Source organism: Hyperolius riggenbachi, chromosome 1, assembly GCF_040937935.1.
Source record: "Hyperolius riggenbachi isolate aHypRig1 chromosome 1, aHypRig1.pri, whole genome shotgun sequence".
Lineage (NCBI taxonomy): Eukaryota > Metazoa > Chordata > Amphibia > Anura > Hyperoliidae > Hyperolius > Hyperolius riggenbachi.
The window spans coordinates 144,830,285-144,851,771 of record NC_090646.1 but is presented as its reverse complement, the minus strand read 5'-3'; the positions used below and the strand labels follow the sequence as shown (position 1 = coordinate 144,851,771).

Here is a 21,487-nt window from a genome sequence, read left to right as displayed (position 1 = left end):
TATAGCGGCGAGCAGGGGGGTCTTTGACACACACAATGGGGCAACAGAGGCTGGTGTTAGTGTGCCCAACCAGCCTCTGTGCCCCACTAACGTTATACAAAGCCACCTCGGGTTCTCTTTAAGCTCACCAACTGCGCCAAAGTGTCCCCAGTCTGGTGAGTCCTACTCTAACCAGGCAAAAATGCTAGTTTTTATCAGCGTTCTAGTGGGAACCATGCCTAAAGCCCAGGGGTCAGCTTAATGGGAGAAATGAAATTTAAAACATCTCACCTTCTACTAGCTGCTAACTGAATTATGAGCACCGCTCATTTATATGCTTAACTGTGCTAGAGATGGGCGTGGTTATGCATGCTCACAGGGGAAAATAACATAAGCCAAGGGATGAGCAGCACAAACCGAATTTTATGCAATACTATGCAAAGCATGCACGCAGCACTGGAGAACCCCAATCTCCATAAGAAATATATAAATACAGAGGGTGCTGCAGCACACAACAGGAAAACAGTGACAGGGGCTCTTGGTTACGCTTTAACGCGTTTAAACTCACCAACTGCGCCAAAGTGTCCCCGATCTGGTGGGTCCTACTCTAACCAGGCAAAAATGCTAGTTTTTATCAGCGTTCTAGTCGGAACCATGCCAAAAGCCCAGGGGTCAGCTAAATGGGAGAAATGAAATTAAAAACACCTCACCAACAACCAGCATTTTTGCCTGGTTAGAGTAGGACTCACCAGATTGGGGACACTTTGGTGCAGTTGGTGAGCTTAAACGCGTTAAAGCGTAACCAAGAGCCCCTGTCACTGTTTTCCTGTTGTGTGCTGCAGCACCCTCTGTATTTATATATATATATATATATATATATATATATATATATATATATATATGTATATATATATATATATTCTTGCATACTTTATTTGTAAATTCCTTATGTGTGTCCATTTTTATTAGATTGTATACCCGGCTTGGAGCAAGATGTATTTTATCAAGGAGGAGACCAAGGCATTGTATTTTCTCCAGATGTTGAATACTGTCAGATGACCTGCACCTTCCGCCCACATTGTATCATGTTTTCTTACTTAAATGCAAGCTGGCCCAAAGAAAGTGAAAGGTAGTGTGCTTTTAATTTCTGTCCCTCTCTTTGTTATCTGTTATGTCCATCCAGCATTTTTCTTAAATCCAGGGGGTCTACCCCATACTCATGTAATGGAGAGAGCAATTTGCATTCAAGGCAGATCTCACTGCACATTTTTCTGTATTAAGAAAAGTCCCTTTGGCATCAGTTTGGAAATAATAATGCATAGTGATATTTAATGAATGGGTATGCCTTGTGGCTCTAAGTCACTGATGCAGAATGAAAATTCAGAACTGTATCCTCCATTGGCTGCATGCTTGTTCCAATGTCTGACTCATACCGTTAAAGAGACACTGACGTGAAAAAAAATTTGATTATAAGGATTTGTATGTGTAGTACAGCTAAGAAATAAAACATTCGGATCAGAGACATAAGTCTGCTGTAGTATTGTTTCCAGTACAGGAACAGTTAAGATACTCCAGTTGTTATCTACGCAAAAAAAAGCCATTGAATTCCAACACTTTTAAAGTCGCAGAGAGCTCTGTCTTCTGAAGCTTATTATCTCAACTGTCAGTCACCGTATTTCTTTTTCTCAGAAGACAGGTCAATAGTTCACAAGACTGCTTTGTAGAATCATTTAGAATGCTGAGTAGTGTGTAAACTGTGAATATTAGAGAATGATGCAATGTTATAAAAAACACTATATCACTTAAAATAAAAATATGAGAATATTTTCTTTGCTACTAATCTTCTAGTAATTATCCATACTACACAACCAATTCATTATATCATAACTTTTTTTTTGCTTCAGTGTCTCTTTAAAGCTGGTATTTTTATGATTGACAGCAATTTCTAGATTTTTTCCCCTTCAGATAGAATCATGTGATCAAATTATTATTATTATTATTTATTAGATTTATATAGCGCCAACATATTACGCAGCGCTGTACAATAAATAGGATTACAGACAATGATAACAGGGTTGACAGAACAATACAGGTAACAGACCATAGATACAACAATACAGGTAATAGCAATAAGATACACAACACAATGCAGATAATAGTACAATGCCAGATCATAAACTGGAATGGTAGTGGTAAAAAATTACCAGTTCCATATTCTGGGTAAAGTGCACACAGTCAAGTATGATACACAAGGGAAGAGGGCCCTGCCAAAGGCTTACAATCTAGAGGGAGGGGCTGGTGACACAAAAGGAGGGGGTGCATCAAGAAGTTATTGGCAGAAAGGATTAGGGTAGTGTTGAGTTGATGTAGGCCTCCTTGAAGAAGTGAGTTTTGAGTGCTTTTTTGAAGGTGTTGAAGGTGGGAGCGAGCCTGATGGGCAGTGGGAGAGAGTTCCACAGGATAGGGGCAGCTCTAGTGAAGTCCTGCAGTCTGGCATGGGAGTGCGAGATGCGTGGGGTGGTTAAGAGGAGGTCGTTGGAGGAGCGAAGTGGGCGGCCAGGTGTATATCTGCTGACCAGGTCAGAGATGTAGGTTGGGCAGGACTTGTGTATGGATTTGTATACCAAACATAGGATCTTGAAGCTGATTCTGAAGTGAATTGGAAGCCAATGAAGGGATTTGCGTAGGGGAGTTGTGGAGACAGAGTGGTGGGAGGAGTAGATGAGTCTGGCTGCTACGTTCATGATGGATTTTGGGGGGGCGATGCGGTTTTGAGGAAGGCCTGACAAGAGGGAGTTGCAGTAGTCCAGGCGGGAGATGATGAGGGCATTGTCAAGGAGTTTGGTAGTGTCTGGGGTCAGGAAAGGCCGGATCTTGGAGATGTTGCGTAAGTGGAAATAGCAGGCTCTAGCTACGGTTTGGATGTGGGAGGTGAAGGAGAGGGACGAGTCTAGGGTGACACCCAGGCAGCGGGCTTGTGTGGTTGGATGAATGCCACCTTTTGGAGCATTTTAATGAGGCTTCTGCAGCTATAATTTAAACCTTGCTTTTTGATCACATGACCAGAAGCTGCTGGGTAGATGGGGTGGCTTCTGACGCTTGATTTCCATCACCCCATTGTGCAGAGAGCAATGAGGCAGGCACAGACTGAAGCCCTCTGAGATGATATAGCAAGGACAGTTGCCGGTGTTCCTAATCAGCTATTTTAAATGTGTTTTATGTGGTATTAGCTAACCAATGAGCATATAGACCAGTGATGGCTAACCTTGGCACTCCAGCTGTGACAAAACTACAAATCCCATCATGCTTCTGCCTCCCCGAGTTATGCTTAGAGCTTTCAGAGTATTGCAATGCCTCATGGGACTTGTAGTTCTCCAAGTCAATCAAAAGCAAGACAATCAAAAAAAAAGACAATCAAAAGCAAGCTCTATTTCTAAGTTCCTACAAAGAACTAGGAAAAGGTTGATGCCTAAAGTGAATCTTTAAAATTTATTTTACTTCAAGAATTAAATACTAGAACTACTACTGCTATGCATGCTCACAGATGGTGATGTTCAGAATAATACATTGGTTGCACATCAGGTTTGCTACAAGGAAACAACCTCATGTATTTCACATTGAATGGTTTAAAGAGACACTGAAGCGAAAAAAAAATTATGATATAATGAATTGGTTGTGTATTACGGATAATTACTAGAAGGAATTATTAGATTATTAGAAGGAAAGAAAATATCCTCATATTTTTATTTTCAGTTATATAGTGTTTTTTATAGCATTGCATCATTCTCTAATATTTGCAGTATCCTCACTACTTAGCATTCTAAATGATTTTTACAGAGAAGGCTGTGAACTTTTGACCTGTCCTGAACTGTTCTCTGCAGAAGAAAAAGCCTGACAGCTGAGATAATAAACTTCAGATAACAGAGCTCTCTGTGACTTTGAAACTCTTGGAGCTGAATGGCTTGTTTTGCATAGATAACAACTAGAGTGTCTTAACTCTTCCTGTACTGGAAACCATATTAGACTTATGTCTCTGCTCCCAATGTTTTATTTCTTAGCTGTACTACACATACAAATCCTTATATCATAATTTTTTTTCTCGCTTCAGTGTCTCTTTAAGTGCAAAAATATGATATGAGATTTAATTTGAAATATGTCAATTTGGAAGAAAAAAAGTGGGTTGGATATGGCTCTTTAAAATAAATATGTGCCTAAATCCTCTATCTTACTGTAGCCATTCGAAATGGTGGTTCATTCTCTATATGTGAGAAAAATTGTCAGTTGTTGCTTTAAATAGATTTTTGAAAACATTTTAGTAGACCACTACTAAATCTCTTTGCTGCAAAGCCCCCCCCCCCCCCCCCGCCCCCCACCCCCCAACAAAAAAAAAGTAAGAAAAGTTACTAGCATTTAAAAAAAATGCTAGCGTCTGTTTCGTGGCATAAATTATCTTCGTCAGGTAACAAACATGTACCTCAGTAATCATGACAGAAAGCACTCACAGGCTCATTCTCTCTTTATATTTGGTACAAAACTGATTTCAAGACACATCCACATGTGTTTTTGGAAACAGCTCTTGTATTGAAATGGGATCTAATGCCTTGGAATGACTGAATAAAGAGTACAGATTTTTAAATGTACATTATAACAATAACATTTCTATAGCGCTTTTCTCCCATAGGACTCAAAGCGCTTATGTTGTGTAATTATGTTATATATGTGCCACCTGCATAAAAGTAAAAATGATTTTCTTTTTCATGAAACAGATTTGGATGCTTCCTGAAGGACAGTGCAACATTGTCTCTACCAAAAATGTCCCGAACTGGAGCAGTCTCAGGATATTCCTTAAAACACTGCACAAATAAAATACACAGTAAGATTTTATGCTTCCATTTCCTATGAACAGTGGAAAAAACATGATTCTGCTCTGCTGGATATATGTTTTTTTAGGCATGTGTATGTGTGGTTAAATATACAGTATATCAATAAAAAAAAATCTACCACAATCATTGAACATGAACAAGGATATATTGATATTTGTGAAAAAGGAAATATAAAAATTATCCGCTTAGTGCAGGGGGCTCAAATGCAAAGTGGGCCAGAATTGTACACTGGGGCCTAGTTGCGGGCCAACCTCAATGTCTACTGGCCACCTTTCTCCCTTATAAAGTTCTCAGGTGTCTACAGGTCCTCCCTCCCCTATATAGTTCCCTGGTGTCTAGAAACCCCCAGCCTCCCCTATGCAGTTCCCTAGTGTTTAGTGCTTTCCTCCTACCTCCCTATATTGTCTCCCTGGTATTCTAGGGCTTCACCTACAATATAGCTTCCCTGGTGGTCTAGAGAGGGCCAAACATAATGAGAAGTTGGGAAACCACTTGAGGGACAAATTTGGCCTGCAGGCCAGAGTTTGACATGTATGGCTTAGTGTAAGCTCAAAGTGTACCTGAGGTGAAAAAAGGGTTAAAGTTACAGATACTTTCTTCTTCTTTTTTTTTTTTTTTTTATTATATTTCATTATTCATTTTTCAAGGTATTTCAAACAAACTTGCTTAGTACATAACAATAAAGATAGCCAATGCACCAGAATATGGTGAGCTATGATTTGTAAATGTTAACATCTTAAAGAGAGACTGGAGCCAAAAAAATACCTCTTTTTACTGGCCATTTATCTAAGATCATAGCTGAAACGCCGCATTCCTGCAGCAGAACGATGTATTTATACCCCCGAAATCCCCCGGGAAAAATTTGGAGCTCCTTCAGGGTAGAGGCAGAGCTTTGCGCAGTAGCTCTGCCTCTGCTAGCGTCAATTTCTGCCTCTTCCCGCCCCTCTCAGTCTTCTTTAACTGAGAGGGGCGGAGAGAGGTGGAGATTAGCGCGAGCAGAGACAGAGCTACATTGCAAAGCTCTGCCTCCCCCGGGCAGCAAAATCCACAAACTGGAAAGTCGTGGAATTTCCCCCCGGGTTTTTAGCTTTGCGCAGCCGCAGAAGGCCAACTCCGCGGTCGGCCTGAAGACCAAGAATGGAGAACGGGACAGCGGCGGGGAGCGGAGTGGTCAGCGTGGGACAGTCAGCAGCAAGGGGCTGGAGAAAACCCCAGGTGAGTAAAGCTCATAACTCCTTTAAGAAAACTGGCCAGTAAAAACAGGTATTTTTCATGGCTTCAGACTCTCTTTAACAAATGTAATCCCATCCCTCCCCCAATCTTAGACACCACCCCCTTCCCCATTGCTCTCTCATTAAGTCTAGTACTGTTCCTGTGATGCATAAACAGGTTAGATGTTGGGGGCTATCACCAGCCCAGAGTGAAGATAGGCTATTAGATGGCCAGGAGGCCCAGTGATCCATTACATTTTTCATAGGAGTATCAAGACAAAAATGTAAAGGGCTCCATACATTAGTTCATTTTTATCTGTGGGATTGAGCTGATAATGTATTGCTTCCATTTAAAGAAATACTTTAAGTTCCCTTTTCTATATTTAGTATTGCGGTTTGTCCAGATGCATTATACAGGTCAGACCATGCTTAAAATTCAGTATGCTGGGAAATGTTGGGTAAATCCATTGGTTAAATATTGCTTTGCTAGCAGCAGCTAGGATCAAATGGCCTATACCTGATGTGTTTACATTCCCAGTGCTTCCCTGTGCACCTACCGCAGTAGTATTCACGTAGTGAAAAAGATAATTCTTGCTTATTCTTCATGTCCTTAGACACTTCAGGTCCATTTACAGCTCCGAGTGGGTATAGTCAGAAAGAATGGGGTGCATGCACTGTCCACCGTTTGCAATATAGTGATCCACTATAGAATCACTTTAAAGACAAATTATGAGATAATTAATTTAAATGTTAATTCTATGTGTTTTACTAGTAATAAATAGAACATTAGTAGCTCAGACCAAGGTCTCATATTTTTATTTTACATTTAAGGACTGCATTCTAACAGCAGCTATGGCAGTCTGATGTAAAGTCTTCTTCATAGCTGCAAAACAAACAAAGTAGTGACCTTTTTAAATTTTCAGCACTAAAGCCTTACCAGCAGTCTTTTCTTAGCCAGATAAAATAGAAATAGTGTCTGTTGTTCAACTGATTATGTTTATTTATTAAACTGATTAGTAAAATGTGCTTTTTACCAGGTTGCAGAGACGTTCTGTATCCAGGACTTGAAATGATTGGAACAAATTATAAAGTTGTCAGAGTAGCGAGTGCGGAGATCTGCAGAGAACAGTGCACCAATGACGAGCTCTGTCAGTTCTTCACATATGTGACAACCACATACCACAATGCACAGGTCCGGTGAGTATGGGACTGCAAATGGGGTGGTTTGCTTATGTTGATACACGATAGTTAAACTCCTGACAAAACATTTGATTATAGTTTTGGATAGTCTGCAGGAGATTAATGTATTCTTTCAGGTGGCTATTGCTGTCTGCGTTTTGGTTTGGAAGATTTTCCTACCTTCCTACCCCAGTTGCAGGATCACTTATATGTCCTAGGGACTTCCTCATTGTTTGCTGAGTGTTACATGCATTATACACAAGGATGGTGCAGGTATTAGCAAAGTATTAGCAGATTCGACCAAGAGACAGATCTCTGATCAAATCTGATCAAAAAGAGATGTTGACTGCCTATACAATGCAGGCCAATTCCCAACCAATCTCGGCATGAAATCTTTCATGAATCAGCCTCGTGATGTCCCATCCATAGCCTTGCAAATGTTAATACCCCCCCCCCCCCCTCCCCATCTCTGTGCGTTAAAATACTACCGTTATATAGCATGTGTGATGTCACAAACGCGCCCCACATGCTATATGCTGGTAGCCACATGAAGGCAGCAACATGGAAGTAAAAGATGGATGAGCACCATGGTGGGTAACAGTGGACAGGTAAATGATTGTATTGCACAGGCACATTTATCTTTGGGGTGACAGCACCAGGGGTTCTATCATATTCGTTGATTTTCCCGATATCGCATGCCATTACCGCCATGCACCCAATCAACAACATCGCTGAGATTTCCCAGCATGTACGCGATCGATACATTTGACCCAAAAAATTGGTTGAAACGTCAATCGGGTATGCTTGTGGTGACACTGATTTGCATCCAATTCGATAATAATTATTACATTGGATGGTCAATCAAATCACTAGATGTATGGCCACCTTTACAGCTTCAAGGAAAAAATATTTATATTTAAAATATTGGGGGAAAAATTTGAATGAAGCCCATGGTGGGCTCGATTACCTCCTCCACAGCCACCTGATTCTGCTTGTTGTCTTCAGGTGCCTCCCGTTTCTTAGTCCACTAAGTATTATGACTGGATTCCTCCATCGAATATCTTTCTGGAAGTTCCCCTGAGCCGCGAGGAGGTCCAAGTTTTGAACCGTGCATGCAAAGCTGAAGGAAGCGCTTGTCCAAGAGAGCTTTCTTTCACTGCACATGTACAGTTTAAAACTCATGATTGTGCAGTTCAGAATCGATTGGCGCCACTCGGGGAACTTCTGGGGGAGTGAAGGGGACTGAGCACAGGGAACAGGAGGGACCTCAAAGACAACGAGCAGCACCAGGTGTCTCTGGAAAAGAGAAGCTAACTGTCCATGGGGTTAGTTCAATAGTACCCCTGATCCAGGGGTATTTTAAACACAAAATGATGCTGGAAGAAAGCCTCAGAAATACTGTTTCTAGCAATGTTTTAAAGCATTTCACAGGTATAAGAAACAGTGTATTGAAGAGTACTGTGGTGTGACACAGTGTGCCAATCTGCAAGGGGCTAAAATGTAAAAACAGAAAAACTAACATTTTCAAAAGCTGTACACAAGTCCTTAGGTACCTAAGAGAGAGAGAGAGGTTGTTTAAATCTCTCAACAGACAACAGATTTATGTCAACCAAGTGGGCCTTTCATTGATAATCTAGTTTACTGTTTAGAAAAGTTTCTTATAAAACAATTGCTTTTTTCCCCTAATCCTTGCTCACGGTGATGATAGGTTGTATTGTTTTGTTTTTGTTTCTCCAGAAATGTGTGTTACTTTAGATACTCGGAAAAGGGAATGCCAACAAAAATAAGACATCTAGACAACGTCATAACTGGCTTTTCATTGAAGTCCTGTGGAAAATCTTCTCTAGGTAAATTTTGCACGTTACACACAAACATTTCATTAAATAGCAGACACTATGAGGGTAACAATATTCTGAGGCCGGTGTAACTTAACATACATACAGTTATATCTAGGATGAAGTTAGAAATAGGATGCATTCTGTACAGTTTCCAAGGAAATGCTGACGTCTTATTGACAAGTAATGTTGCTTGTACTATCTGGGCAGCATGGTGACGTAGTGGATAGCACTTTCGACTTGCAGCCCTGGGTCCCTGGTTTGCATCCCAGCCACTATGTGCATGGAGTTCATAGGCAAATGCAGGGGGAGATTACAGCTGCCCAGAATCCCCCCTCAGACCAGTGTCTGGGGACAGGCACAAGTTGAGACACCAGAATATCTGCAGGTATCCTGCAGCTCACAGCACCTCCCCCTTTCGTTCCCTGCTACAATTGATTTTGGATGTAGCAGCATCGTGTGTACAGAGCATGGAGCAGCTCTGGGGAAATTAACAGTGCACAGAGCCAGGTATGAGCATATCCCTGTGCCCTGCTGTGTTAATGCTTTACTTTCCCCTTCATTATCAATGTCGACTGCCCTCATTATTATATTATTATACTTATTGTGCGTGGCTGAGGGAGACCTTTCAAGAATCCCCCCCCCCCCCTTTGAAAATCCTGGGTTTGCCCCTGGAGTTTGTATGTTCTCTCCATGTCTGCGTGGGTTTTCACTGGGCACTCCGCTTTCCTTGCACATTCACAAAACATACAAATAAGTTTGGCTTCCCCAAAAATTGTCCCTATTTTGGATTAGATTGTAAGCCCCTATAAAGGATGTTTAAAGTGGACCTGAACTCAGAACTTTCTCTCTGTTTTAAAAGATACACAACAGCATAATAACCTATAGAGAGACTCTGAAGTCTCCTTTTTCCCCTGATTTTCTCATATAATCCTGTTAAATGTTAATGCCCAAGTGAAATCGCCATTCGCCACATCCCTGCGGCAGATGATTTATTACAGAGGATTAGCCCTGCAAAGCTCCCGGGCTTGCAGGGCTTTACTTCCTCAGAGGCAGAGCTTTATGCTGTAGCTCTGCCTCTTCCGCAGTCAATCTCTGCGGATCGCTGCCTCTCCCTGCGCCTCTCAGTCTTCTTTCACTGAGAGGGGCCGGGAAGGAGGCGGAGATTGATTGCGGAGAGGCAAAGCTACAGCTCAAGGCTCTGCCTCTCCAGGGCAGCACGATCTGTGACATGCAAAGTCAAGGAACTTTGCAGGTCGCTTTCTCTAAAATAAATGAGTGATCTGCCGCAGGGATGCGGTGATTTCACTTGGGCATTGATGCTTAACAGGATTATATGAGAACATCTGGGAAAAAAAGAGACTTCAGGGTCTCTTTAAAGAAAAACATTTCTTAGTTACAGCTGATTCAAATCCTGCAGTATATATGCAGTGTGTCTACTTCATGTTTCATTGAGGCAGACATAGTGTTACCATCCCATGCTTACAAATTAGCTGCTCTGCTGTGGCAAAGGAGATTCCTGAGCTGACACAGCTGAGAGATCAAATTACGAGGGTAATTAGTCACAGATGAGGGGGGATTAGACAGCCTAAACTCTTCAAATACATACAGGGTGCATTTATCTGTGCTTTCCTTCTGCCCTGCGCAAGAGTTCAGGTCCACGTTAATTGACAAGTCTATATAATTTGTAAAAGCCGTGTGGAAGATGTGGCTTTATTTATCTACGAGGAGCCAAACACATTTGTTTATAGCTTAATTTAGAAGCCTATTAAAATCCACTTAACATGTTAGGCTACTTACTTCATGCAACAGCAAATCTATAGAGGTGGACTTCATTGTTAGAGGTGCCATCTTAGTGAATTATCAGTGCACAGTATGTGATCAATGGCAGAACGTGCTCTCAGTGCCTGTACTCCAAATTATCAAAGAGGCAGAAGAAAATCTGCATTGATCTGTAAATTAGTACAAAAACTGGGAAATGAAAAAGGACAGTTGGTACATATTCACCTTTGAAAGGGTTTTCAGAAGCGACTAAATGTTAACCATCCAGATGACTAGATATGTAAATGGAAGTTTTATGTTAACGCTTTACTCCTTGAGGACATATTCACAGTGGGACGTTGCATTGTAATGCGACGTTAAAGTCACAATGCAGCATTACAACGCAATGCAAAAAAAGGTGGTAACTCACATTAACGCTGCGTTACCATGGCATACAGTAGATACAGTGGAGCATACAGGTAAGGTAAGCCCTGCCGCATATCTCCTGGTCTTTGCCTCTCCTCTTGGCATTCACTTGTTTTCACGGATTATTACACTTGTATTTACCTGCATTGTTCCAGTAATACTTTTGTGATTGTTTTGCACGTATACCCATGTCATTGTTTGTATCAAACATGTGCACTTCACTTTCCTCTATGAGGTCATTTATAGATTGATAGGTTACAGCACCTTTTTTGCATGGATGCTTAGCTCATGAGGCATTTATTGTTTTATATATCTTTTATCTTTTACCTGCACACCTACTTGGATGTATTTTACCCCAGTGGTGCTGTGGTGGTACAGTGTCATTTATTACCTTACAATCTTTTATTTAAATCACTACTGTGACGCTGTACTTCATTACCGCTGCTCCTCAGGAGTTATACACACTATTGTTTATGGATATTATTATCATGTATTTTTCATAGTCGCTTTTTTCCTGTGCAGTTTTTTGACTATTTCCAGGGCTTATTGCCATCATTGGCAATGCCTTTGGGCTGGGCACGGCATTGCCTTGTTTTTAACTGTTTTTAAACTTTGTAATTGGCTTAATAAAGAGAGAATTTGCATTTACAATTGGCTTTTTGTACCAGTTGCTTCTTTTCTAATATTCTACTGCATTATTTATGGGGGTGTTCCTTTTTGCTTTAGTAAGTATGCCTCTCTGTATCTGTTAACGTCTGATTTTAGAGGTAACACACTGCAAGCTGTGAGTTACCATAACGCAACATTTACAACTTGATGTTAGCGTCGCACTGTGAATGTTGCATAGGCTTAACATTACAGTGCGTTATCCTGTGTTATAATGACTTTATAACGCAGGACAATAATGTCCCACTGTGAATGCGACCTTAACACCAGGCCCGGCTTTCCCTCACAGGAGGCACAGATGTTCTGGCACCTCAGACTTCAAACTCCATGAACCTACAAGCCCTCGCCGAACCGCACTGCAAGTATTCTGGCTGTCCCAGCTGTCACTTCTCCCTTACTTTCCTTGCCTGTCATAGGTAGCTACAGGTATCCCTTAGCATTAGGTATCCAGAGGTACCCTCAGTATCAAGTAGAACTAAAGGGAGATCTTGTCAGTGGAATGCCAAGACCTGGGTGAGTAGCCTCACATGTATGCTCTGCTCAGGACTTAGCACTGGGAGGGAGGGGTGTGAGCCGCCTTTCCATCATCAGGCGCCTGTAGGCACGTGCCTATAGTGCCTTATGGTAAATCCGGCCCTGCTTAACATATAAGCGTAAGCCTTTCTTCAAATGTCTTAACCACTTAAGGACCAGGCCATTTTTGCCTGATCTGTGCAGCGTGGGCTCTCCAGCCCACAGCACAGATCAGGATAGAGCCAGGGCAACCAGACTTCCCCCCTTTTTTCCCCACTAGGGGGATGTCCTGCTAGGGGGGTCTGATCACCGCCGGCTATTTTTGCCTTGTGGGGGGGCTCCTCAAAGCCACCCTCCGCAGTGATTTTTTCGGCCTCCCTGTCCTTCTCTCCCTCCCCTCTTTCCCCTTTACGGCAGCAGCGCCATATGATGTAAACAGCAGGGATTTCTTCCCCGCGTGTTTACATTTCACCTGCGAGCCGCGATTGGAGGCTCGCAGGCAGTTCACGGAGACACCCTCCGTTAACTGACATGGAAAGGCTGCTCGAATGAGCGGCCGTTTCCATGGCAAACCACTTAACACCTAGGTCCGCCGATCGGCTGACCGTGGTCGTTAAGTGGTTAATAACAAAGGCATCAATACATATTATACATTCAATTCTATTAGCCATGATGGTGCCATTAATGATACAATCTTGTGAGGGAGACGAAGGGCTTGATTTACTAAGAGGTTCTAACCTACTTAGCACGTCTAAAGTCTTAAGGCGCGCTAACCAGGGTGCTAAGTAGGTTAGCACCAGTTTTCTCAATCAGATCGTGCGCTAAGTACCGCGCGCAAAGTTTTGCGCGCGCAAAGTCCTATGTGCGCGCTAAGTCCCATAGGCTTTAGTGGGCACTTCGCGCGGAGCGCCCTGTGCTCTGTGCAGTGCGCGCACAAAACTTTGCGCGTGGTACTTTGCGCACGATCACTACTTCTCACATTTCAACTGAGTTTAGACGTGCTAAGGGCCAGTGCTAAAGTTAGCACCGTTTTGTAAATCAAGCCCTAAGTGTTTGATCAATGCATATTCACTTAAGGTGCCCATACACATATCAATTTTCCTGTATGATTCCTTTCTGATCGAATCGGGTGAGAATCGATTCCTTCAAAATGTCCAGCTGCTCGATTTTCAATCCATTTTGACCACAAATTAATTGCAAGTATTAATCAGTCAATATGGAAAGTCTAGGTCGTATGAGGGGGCAAGAGTAGTGGTAGATGGCCCATAGTGTTACACTGCATCAAATTTCTGTTGTTTTTCAGTAGGCTCTTTGCTAGGATACCTGGTACTATACACTGGCAGCGTGTGAGACAAAAATAGCGTAAGATGGATGGGCACTTCAGTAGGCGACAGCGTATAGGTCAAGTATAAATGAATGGGCAGAGGTGCACATTTACATTAGGGATGCAGCGATGGAGGCGACAAGGCGGTGGATGCAGCATCACAAGGCTGATTCCTGAGAAATTGAGTGCTGAAATCTATAGTTAATTGGCCTGCGGTTTATGGGCAGCCAACACATCTCTCTCTAATCAGATTCCATCAGTGAGAAATCTGTCCATTGGTCAAATCAGCCCATCACTTTTCAGAACTTTAATAGCTAAAAACTCACTTAAAATAAGTTGGTCCTAGTCCTTAAAATGCACGGCCGTCTGTGCATGTGCAGAAGAGCCCGACTGATGCGACTGAGACAGATTACCGGGGCTGATTGTGGCCAAAGGGAGCCACCCGGGAGGATGGCGAGGGATATAGAGTTACTCATGAGGCTGGGGGAAGTCCCTGGTAAGTATAAAATCTTTTTTCTTACTGATCTCAGGTACACTTTAAGTGACTATCACTAACCAGGTGCTTGTGGTCTAGCTTCTGTTCCTTTCGTCATCCTGTTTTCTAAAGGAATATCAAAGCCACCATGCAAACGGAGTCTAATACCATCTTTGGTTTAAAGTGGTAGCAGCACTGTGATGAGAAGCAGCAGAAGCCATGAGGTCTATCTCCAATATGCCTAACTCTCACTCATTTCTTTGAGTGGGTGCAATTATGCAGCCCACATGACTTTTCTCCTGAAAATCCAGTGTTTTTCCTGGGTCTTAGCTATCCCAGTTCTAAATTGAAAGAGAATCTGTAGCTTCCTAAAATACCCCATTTTTCAGCCAGTCTTCTTAAAGCGGATCCGAGATGTAAAAACTTGTCAAAGTAACTTGTCTATATATCTTATCTAAAGTTTGGATAGTTTACAAAGCAAATCTAGCAGCAAACAGCTTCAATAGTTTATGATTATTTATTCCTGTGATACAATGAGGGCAGCCATGTTCTGTTATTCACAGGCTGAGGGCTGGAGATGCTATCAACTTGCCTGTATGTAATGTGACAAATTCAGTCCCCTCTCCTCCTCTCTGCCTAGGACTCCTCCCCTCTGCTTATGAAATCTCTGGCTAGTAACCTCCTCCTGCCCAGACTGAGCTACCATAAGCCCTTGCTACAGTGTCTTGGCTCTCTGAAAAAGCTGTGGGCAAGGCCTGTTTAGTTTATAGGGAATTAGGGTATTAAAACAAAACAAAAAAAGTATCTGGCTTGAGGAATGCCCTTTAAACTATATGAAAGGAACACAATTATGCAATAAGTAAAAGTTTATCTCGGATCCACTTTAAGCATTAATAGATTAGCTGAAACGCTGCTATCCCGCGGCAAAACAAGGCTTTAATCACCCTGAAATGCCCAGGGCAAATTGCGGGGCTCCTTTCTGTTGGAGACAGAGCTTTGAGTTGTAGCTCTGCCTCCATTCGTGTCAATCTCCCACGGATCTCCGCCTCCTCCTGCCCATCTCAGTCTTCTTTCACTGAGAGGGGCAGGAGGAGGCGGAGATCCGTGAGAGATTGACGTGAAAGGAGGCAGAGCTACAGCTGAAAGCTCTGCCTCCCTAGGCAGCAAAATCCACGACTTTGAAATGCTTAATAAGAATGGCTGAAAAAAAAGAGGCATTTTAGGAGGCTTCAGACTCTCTTTAAGTTAAAACAATTGCAGGCTGGGAACTTTAAATGTATTTGGAGACACACTCCTCTTAAAATATCTTTTATGAGGATGCAGCTGCCCAGATCCTTAGGTGGGCCCTCAGTACCCACAATCTACTATTATATTGCGTCCCAGCTGGATCATGTACCTCCTATCCAGGTGGGTCCATATTCTCCTTTGTGGGTGGACATCGAGTCTTCCATGCTCTCCCCTTATAAACTAGAGTCAATGATGTGGTCTTCTCTGAGATTGCCTCACCTTTGCCTCATTCACTCCATACTCTTAAGTTGTGGAAACGGTACAGGTAAATACTTGATTTGCAAGCCTTCCCTTCACTAGCTGTCAGAATATTGGTAATCCTGATTTTGTCCCTTGGATAGCTGGGTATATGACTGGGCTATCTAGTTTGCCAATATTCTACATAATGCGAAACCCCAAGGTACTGGGATAAAAACACATCTAAAATCACCTCCAAAAATGTATACAAAACCCCATATAAATGCATTAATTTTTGTATGCATTTCTGTCTATGAATATGATAGCATTTTTATGCTGTTTATCAAATGCATTAGTATGGACAGGTCCATATACTTACCACAGAGGAGCTCCTTGCCAAACATTTTTTTCTTTTATGCATTGAATGGTAAAGGGCTGGTTTAGAAATATATCTTGGTTGATTGTAGAATTTAACATAACATTTTGAGTTTTAAATATTTGCTTCCTTTGCTCTCCAGATTGCAAAAGAGATCTGTTTCAGACTGTAGAAGTTTCTGGGGACAATCTCACAAGTGTATATGCGCCAGATGTGAACACATGCCAGAAGATCTGTACATTCTACCCCAACTGTTTATTTTTTACCTATTTAACAAGAGATTGGCATGAACCCTTGGAAAGGTTGGTAACAGTTACAATCCTTAACTCGTCAATTGTTGTGACTTTTAATATATAAATATCAGTATTAAAGAGAACCTGAAGTGTGGAAGGTATGTGGAAGCTGTCATATTTATTTCCTTTTAAAGTGGACCTGATCTCTTGCATAGGACAGAAGGAAAACATATAGAAATGCACCCAGTATGTATTTAGATAGTTTAGCTTGTCACCCCCCCCCCCCCCCTCATTTGTGACTAAGCACAAGTTTTAATTTGATCCATCAGATACATCAGCTGCCTGGCCTGACACAGCAGAGAGTTATTTGGTGAACACAGGATGTTAACAATATGCCAGCTTCCATGAAAGCAGGAAGTAGACAAATTGCAGATTTATTGCAGGATTTATACCAGCTGTAACATAACATGTTTTTTTATTTAAAGAGAATCTGTACTCTAACATTCTTACAATAAAAAGCATACCATTATATTCCTTATGTTCTCCTGGGCCCCTCTGTGCTGTTTCTGCCACTCCCTGCTGCAATCCTGGCTTGTAATTGTCAGTTTTAAGCAGTGTTTACAAACAAAAGACATGGCTTCTAACCAGAGTGTGATAGGCTGAGAGGAGCTAAGTCTGTGACTCACACAGAGCCTGCACGGGGCGTGGAGAGGGTGTGTATAGCTTATATCCTATCACAAGCAGACCAGCACATTCCTGCCTGAGCCCGACAAAACCGTCAGAGGAAAGAAGATTAGATTATATAACAGAGATAATACTGCCACTGTGCAACTAGGAAAGGCTGCAGTAATCCAGACCACATTAGAACAGGTATAGGAACTTATAGGATAAAAGAACTAAGGCTGAAAATTTTGTTACAGAGTCTCTTTAAAGGTTATTATGCTGTTGTGCATCTTTTAGAGAAGAGGGGAAGTAGTGAGTTCAGGTCCACTTTAATCACTACCAGTTGCCTGGCTGTCTTGCTGATCTTTTTGGCTGCAGTAGTGTCTCAATCACACACCTGAAACAAGCATGCAGCTAATCCGGTTATATCACTGGGAGGAAGAAGACACCCCAAAAGACAACCATGGATGTAATAAAGATAAAATGGCTTACCTCTAAGAAGAAGGGCGAATGCCAATATAGGAAAGACATTTTAATAATCAGACACAAAAATGATAATGTGTTTCGATGAGCACGGTCCGCTTCCTCAGATCAAATAAAGCAGTGTCTGGGTAGCCAAGGTGCAAAGCTTGGAGCTCCTGTTTTAGGCGCTTCAAGCTCTGCACCTTGGCTACCCAGACACTGCTTTATTTGCAACTCCTGCAATAAATCTGCAGTGTGTCTACTTCCTGCTTTCATGTACGCAGACACAAGGTTAACATCCTGTATTTACGAATTAGCTGAGGCTGCCGAGGCTGCTGAGAGGCTATGCTGACTCAACTGAGAGCTCAAATTACAATTGTGATCACCTACTGCTGAGGCAGATGAGACAGATTCTTCTCTCTAAACACAAACAGGGTTAATCCACCTGTGCTTTCCCTGTGCCCTGCGCATGAGTTCATACTTTAACCAGGAAATGTTAAATAAAGTATATTCAGAGAGCAGAAAATAAAAAAAGAAAGAACCAAACAAAACATGTGGAGCACCATCCATAAGCAAACAATTGGTATTAGCTAAATATCAGGACCGGATTTGTACTTTTTATCACCCTAGGCCCATTGATTTCAAGTGCCCCCCCCCCCCCCCCCCCCTCCCGTCATTTTCCTATAGTCAATTAATGAGACATTTTGTTTTCTGGTTTTGGGTATCTGAGCTGCTTGGGTTTACCGTTTTATTTCTTTTAAGAGGGTCATCCACAAAGTAACACCTGCTTGCTTTTATTTTTAAAGTAAACCTAAAAAAATAAATATATATAATTTGTGAATTCACATACTCCTGAAAATCTTCATGCCATTTGTTGTCTCCAGGGTCCCTTGTGTTCCCATCCACTTTAAAGTGGACCCAAATTAAAAATACAAGATTTCAGAAATAAAATCTATTTTCTAAATTATAGTAATAAATAGCAGCCTTTTTTCAGCTGCATGATGACAAATATAAAATATTTTACATTTATTGGAGGAACCCCTCCCTTCTTTTCAAATTGCCGGGATTTTTCCGGCACACTGGTGGAGTAGATGGTGTCCGACAATGGAGAAATTGCTAATGGCTACCCCCAGCTATGAAAAGAGAAGGGTGAAAAGCATGCACTGAAATGATCATAGGTTTTAAGGAGTGTTTATTTATCTTTGTATGTGTCAGAGTGGTGCAACTAAATATTTTTAATTAAAAAAATGTTTGGTTTGGGTCCGCTTTAATATTCAACTGGCCCCTCACTCTGTAGAAAGCGACTGTGGCCATGCACAGGAACATCTGAATTTAGCAAGCACGAGTTCTAAACCACACATGTCAAGCAAAAGAAAGTGCTTGTGCATGAAAGAAAGAAGACGTGCACAGGCTCTTTCTTTTACTGGGCGCACATGGTTTGGAAGTCCAGATGCACCTGTTCACAGCCCAGTAAACGTCGGGGACACTTTGAAGAGAAAACTATGTGGAATAGGGGAAAGGGCAAGGCGTAGCAGGAAGCATATCGGCAGTAAGTGCTCTGTCACCCTTCAATTTTTATTTGAGTTTCTGCACGCTTCAGGTGCAGATAACTTATCCAAGGCAAAGCTACTCAGGGAAAGAGCAAAGGGCCCTTTTCCACCAGCAATCGCAATCACAAACGCCAGCGATTATTGCGATTTTCATTTGCATTGCATTATCATTGTAAAAATCGCTCCAGAAAGCAATTGCGATTTCCAAATCGAATCACTGTAGTGGAAAATATTTCTCATGATTTCTATGATAAAGTAACAACCCTAGCGATTTAAAAATCACTAGCGATTTGCGACTTTGCGATTCAGCAATCGCAATCGCTCTAGTGGAAAAGGGCCCAAAGAGCTGTGTATATTCTGGATCCACATTCCTCTGTGCATTGTCCATTCCTCTTCGGGGAAGTGATTTTGTTGCCAGTGGCGAACACAGAGAAACAGAAAATGCACCAAGGTATGTGGGTCATCCATTAGATGCTTACCATAGGTAGCTTTGCCTCGGGTCAGATATACTATAAGCTCTCGGTAGATCCAGCTGAACATAACCTGGATGCAGAGCCAGCCTCCGCCGCTCTCTGCCCACAGTATGGCATCACTCCCAGCCTATCTTCTGCTCACAAGTACAGATTAGAAATGAGCATACAAACTTGTAACCGAGTTCCAAAGCATAAAAAACAGAATTTGAATTTGTACTTATGCCACTGTGGCATGGGGGTTGAACTCGCCTTGTTTCTGCCTCTGTGTGCTGTGCTCCACATCGCATTCTATCTCACCAATGCTTCTGCCTTAACAGCTGAAAGTATTGGTGAGATGTAACGCAATGTGGAGCGCAGCGCACAGAGGCAGAGACAAAAGTGCATTAAAGGAACCCTGAGCTGAAGACAAAAATGCCAAACTGAACTTGCCTGGGGCTTACTCCAGTAGCCCATAGCCTGTGAGGTCCTTGGGGTCCTTTGTGATCCCTCCTTTCGATCGCTGGTGGCTCCGTTAGCACATTTATTTGGCAGGAGTCGAGCGCAACTGAGCATGCGCTGCCCGTCTTGTTTGTGCGCCCCTCACCTTGAGCATTCTGCGCACACACAGATCTCGAAAGGACAAATGCGTTTTTCCTACTTGTGCAGAACACTCAAGGCGACGGCCGCATGAACAGGCCGCGCATGCGCAGTTGCACACGACTTTCGGTTAAGTCGCACACTAATGGAGCTGACATTGGTCTAACGGAGGGAGCCCAGAGAACGCCGAGGGACCTCATGGGCTACAAGAGGGGGGGGGGGGGGTCTGGAGGAGGCCCCAGGTAAGTTCTGTTTGGCATTTTTTTCTTCTATTTAGAGATCCTTTAAAAAACATCCCCTCCAAATTTGTATGCTTATCCCTAACACTGGCGAGGGAAAGGTGGGTGGTGGAGACCTTACTAACTAGTAAGTTCACTCATAGCATTTTTCTCACCTGCCAAACTAATAGTCCATCAGAGCCCAGCATTCACCACACAAGCCAGAAAGTCTGGAAGCTGCAAAACATTCTTTCTAGGGGAGAAGGGGGTCTCCAGACCATCTGTGCTGCACCTGTGCCCTGGGATTCTGGACTGTCTTCAGCTCCAGCAGCACCACGAGATCTCCCCATACACAACACACATACTCCTGGGTGGGCGGGCTCAGGGAGGTGACATCACAGTCGACCTGTACTTTGATTGACAGCGGGCTGAGCCAATGCACTCCTTGCCCGCTGTCTTAGCAGCTCAGAGCTGAGAGCTGTCGCCTGGGTCACTGGGCGACTGTGACATCAGCCAGGACAATGGAATCGGGGCTCAGCCGGAGCAGGAGAGAGAGTCTGCTGCAAATGCAGGCTCTCACAGCTTTCACTGCTGCTTGCTCCGGCTCTGCTGTATACAGGGCGGCAGCCCCCGGCAGCTGATCTGCCTGTCAACACGGGCAAGCAGTCTGCAGACACACTGTGCAAACGGGGCGGCTGGCTGCGAACCAATGGAGCGGCTTTTGGAGGGTAACAGGTACAGTAAACCTGTTACCCGCCCCATGTATTACAGTTCATTCTGTCGCCCTAGTCCCAGGCCTTGGGTGCATGCCCCTAAATCCGGCCCTGCTAAATATACAGTGCATTGAAATGTGCAGAAAGGCCAATTAGATACAATATCAATCCAAGAAAACAGCTATGACCTCAAAAAACCGCACCAAATCCGTACACAAAAAATGTTGCAAAAAGTCCATCCTTTATTTATACATCAATAAACAATTAAAAACACAATTAAAACCAGGTGGGAAATAGCATATGAACCCAAATTGTCGGAGAACCAGGAGGATATTAAAGTGCAATGAGTGCTAATGACACACCACTAGGGGTGTGAAAAATGAGGGCTTGATTGTGGTAGTGGTCAATGGATGTGCATATTACCCATATGCACATCCATTGACCACTACCACAATCAAGCCCTCATTTTTCACACCCCTAGTGGTGTGTCATTAGCACTCATTGCAC

The 21,487-nt window shown here is 42.7% G+C and overlaps 1 protein-coding gene across 1 annotated transcript in view; it reads left to right on the top strand.

Moving 5' to 3' along the window:
- LOC137567334 (plasma kallikrein-like) overlaps positions 1–21,487 on the top strand; it is a 91,745-nt gene that overhangs the window by 33,813 nt on the left and 36,445 nt on the right. The window contains exons 3-7 of the mRNA XM_068278664.1: positions 949–1,108; positions 4,746–4,852; positions 7,111–7,270; positions 8,990–9,099; positions 16,235–16,394. Of these exons, the coding sequence (XP_068134765.1) occupies positions 949–1,108; positions 4,746–4,852; positions 7,111–7,270; positions 8,990–9,099; positions 16,235–16,394 (697 nt within the window). The remainder of the gene's footprint in view (positions 1–948; positions 1,109–4,745; positions 4,853–7,110; positions 7,271–8,989; positions 9,100–16,234; positions 16,395–21,487) is intronic.